This window comes from Diaphorina citri, unplaced genomic scaffold (assembly GCF_000475195.1).
Source record: "Diaphorina citri unplaced genomic scaffold, Diaci psyllid genome assembly version 1.1 scaffold6295, whole genome shotgun sequence".
In the NCBI taxonomy this organism is placed as follows: domain Eukaryota; kingdom Metazoa; phylum Arthropoda; class Insecta; order Hemiptera; family Psyllidae; genus Diaphorina; species Diaphorina citri.
Genome location: NW_007383671.1, coordinates 1578 through 5038, shown reverse-complemented (window position 1 = coordinate 5038; position 3461 = coordinate 1578). Strand labels below are relative to the sequence as shown.

At 37.5% G+C, this 3461-nt stretch overlaps 1 protein-coding gene across 1 annotated transcript; it reads left to right on the top strand.

The window, feature by feature from the left end:
- Positions 1-115: 115 nt before the first annotated feature.
- LOC113472578 lies at positions 116-1726 on the top strand (the record flags this gene model as incomplete). Its single annotated transcript, XM_026832371.1, has 5 exons — positions 116-318; positions 515-869; positions 998-1113; positions 1212-1487; positions 1523-1726. Coding segments are annotated over 5 exons (1154 nt in total), but the record flags the coding sequence as incomplete, so codon positions are not given.
- Positions 1727-3461: the final 1735 nt, after the last annotated feature.

The following is a 3461-nucleotide window of genomic DNA, read 5'->3' as shown; positions in this document are numbered from 1 at the left end:
CCGCTAGCATCAATCTTCACAGCCGAACTGATGGCGATTTATTTGTGTATCTGTGACATTCATGATTACATAAAGAAAGAATTTCTGATCCTTAAAGATTTTGTGATTTTTTCAGATTCAAAAAGCTCTCTACAAGCGATGGAAAATACTTTCAAGGATTCTGCCCTGCTGAATAATATTCTAACATTTACGAGGAAACGGTTTAATCCTGCCGTTAGACTTGAGTTCCAAAATCATGATGTTAAGTTCCAGGATAAAGTGAGGTGGCTCGGCATGCATCTGGATAACAAGTGGAAATGGGAAGCTCACATTGCCCAGGCGAAAACAAGAAGTCTAAAAGCTATGAATATCATGAAAATCTTGGGTAATAAGAAGAAAGGCCTGCGCAGACAAGTTCTCATGAAAATCTACAATGCATATGTACGTCCTATTATAGATTATGGATCTCTATTCTATGCCTCAGCGTCACAGGTATGGCTGAATAAACTCAATGTTGTACGCTCATATTGCCCAGGCGAAAACAAGAAGTCTAAAAGCTATGAATATCATGAAAATCTTGGGTAATAAGAAGAAAGGTTTGCGCAGACAAATTCTCATGAAAATCTACAATGCATATGTACGTCCTATTATAGATTATGGATCTCTATTCTACGCCTCAGCGTCACAGATATGGCTAAATAAACTTAATGTTGTACACAACTCAGCACTGAGAATGATAACCGGAGCTTTCAGGACTTCTCCCATCTGTAGCATTTTGGCTGAGAGTGGCCAACCCTCACTTGAAGTGAGGAGAAATATTCGCTGCGTAAACTTTGTGATGAATGCCGCTAGAAATCCTCACACTCCAACCTTTTTAATTCTTTTTCAAGATAATCTTCGCATAAATTTGAGAAATGAAAGATATCCTAAGAACATACGACTACGTGTTGAAGCAATGGAAGGATATCAGGTCAACATTAAAAGTATAATTAAAAAGCTGGAGATCTTCTTTTTCAAGATAATCTTCGCATAAATTTGAGAAATGAAAGATATCCTAAGAACATACGACTACGTGTTGAAGCAATGGAAGGATACCAAGTCAACATTAAAAGTATAATTAAAAAGCTGGAGATTAGAGCGCTGGTTATGTACATGTGCATATCTAGGAAGCGTTCCATAGCGCCTCCTAGCTCAGCCTGTTCTATTTCTAGCTGGGATAGTAGCTGGAGATCCATAATGACCCGCCTTGGCAAATGCCTTGTATCAAAGTTAAAATGTTGACCTCGAGTAAGAAAACTGACCTAACACAACAAGAAATCGAACATCTATATTTAGAATTTAAACATGAAAATGACAATAAAATTTTTTGCTACACGGATGGGACGAAGAGTGATAACCACGCTGGAGGTGCTTACCTATTCAACGGTGAAACCAAAAAGTTCAAGCTAAATCCGCTAGCATCAATCTTCACAGCTGAACTGATGGCGATTTATTTGTGTATCTGTGACATCCATGAGTGGCGATTTATTTGTGTATCTGTGACATTTATGATTACATAAAGAAAGAATTTTTGATCCTTAAAGATTTTGTGATTTTTTCAGATTCAAAAAGCTCTCTACAAGCGATGGAAAATACTTTTAAGGATTCTGCCCTGCTGAATAATATCTGTTCCATAGCTCCTCCTAGCTCAGCCTGTTCTATTTCTAGCTGGGATAGTAGATTGACGAACCACTCGAACGAGCGCTGATCCCGATTGATCCAGAAGAAGTCAACCTGTTGAAAAAGGCACATATTTATTAATTTATTTATTTTCGTTTATCTATGTTAAACCATAAGAGCCGAACTTTTTTTCCGTTGGATCTTGCTGAATTTTAACCGCTTGTAACTCCGGACCAGTACCGAGTAAACATGTCATATCATATTGAAAACGGTGGGAAATTTTGTTTTCCAACCAATAGACAAATCCCCGATGCACTCTGACGTGGAGCGACTGAGATATTAGCGAAAAAGAGGGAAGGGTTTGGTATGATTTTAATGTGGGCCTCGGCTCTCATGGGACTAGGCTTGTCCCGGGTAAGGTCCCCTGCGAAGTCGGAAGTTTTTTTAGGTCAGGGTGCACTTAGCCTCGTGAGGACAATAAAATGGAGTACTTTACAGTGTGAATTTCAGTGAAATGCCAAAGGTTTTTACGTTACCTTTCTCAGATGCATAATATTCTATTCTATTTTTTTTTCTTCTATTTAATCGAGGTGGAAGAGCTCAATCCTCCACTTTAAATAGAGCAAAAAAAGCTTCAGACCGCTGTCTTTCAGACGATCTGACAGACTCACCTCCTATGTTTCCCATCTTGAAATCTTCGGGCAGTGAACAGAAGCTCTCATTGGTGTACCCAGAGGCGCCATGATGGTTCTTGAAGACGACCATCTTGCCGCGTATGTTGGCGTCTACAGAACCGCCTGTGCCGCCATTCTGTTTGCCGCCCCCCAGGACTTTGCCGGAGAATTTCCGCTCCAGAGTTCTGAGGGAAAAAAAGAGGAAAATGGGTAAGTTTTTTGTCCAGTTTTCTTCAATGAGAGGAAAAAAAAGACAACAGGAATAAGTAAGTTTCATTATTAATTAATTATTATTATAACATTTATAACCTATTAGGTATTACTATTGAGTTACATTTACCTACTTGAATTGAACCAGTTTTATCTTTTTGCCTTTAGATTTTATTGTTTCCGAAGTTTCTTGCGTATTGCATACCTATAAAATATTACGGCACTCATAAAAAAAGAAGCACTGATTGACCAATGACCATGCCTTGATTGTAAATAGGAAGCGGATTTTGAATATTAGCATATGCAAATGCATATTTCGAGGTTTTTTCCCTTCAATTCATAAATTTGCATGTTTTAACATACAATGCATATTTCGAGCATTTTTCTGTCAAAACATGGTAAAAACACAATAAAAATTAACCCTCCCACAAAAATAAGAATAATATGCATACTTCTCTAGGAGAGCCAATCTGTCAAGTAGCAACATAGTTATAAATATAGGAAAAAGAACAACGTCTTCACTTGACTAGTAACTTTGGAAACTGTAGGCAATTTTATTTCTACAAGAGAATAATATGCATTTGCATATGCAAATATATACACAGTCATTACCAGTGAAGGATTTGCAACCTCGAGGAGGAGTATAAAAGATTCTTTTAAATTTTTACAAAAACTTAAAAGTTTTAAAGGGAGATTTTGACTAACGATTGTTACAATGTTGACTGTTTTGTTATTTTTAATCAAAGTATAAGCTCATACGATTGCGAGGATCTCCCCTTTTTTAACGTTGTTGAGTTTTACAGGGTATTTATAACATGTACCCGGAATTCGTATGTTTGTCAGTCGTCGAGACCCGAAAACCGGATGTTTCAATTTACAGGTTTTACATAACCTGGGACCCAGAATCCGTATGTTTTTTCGTTTTTCACGAACCCCTGG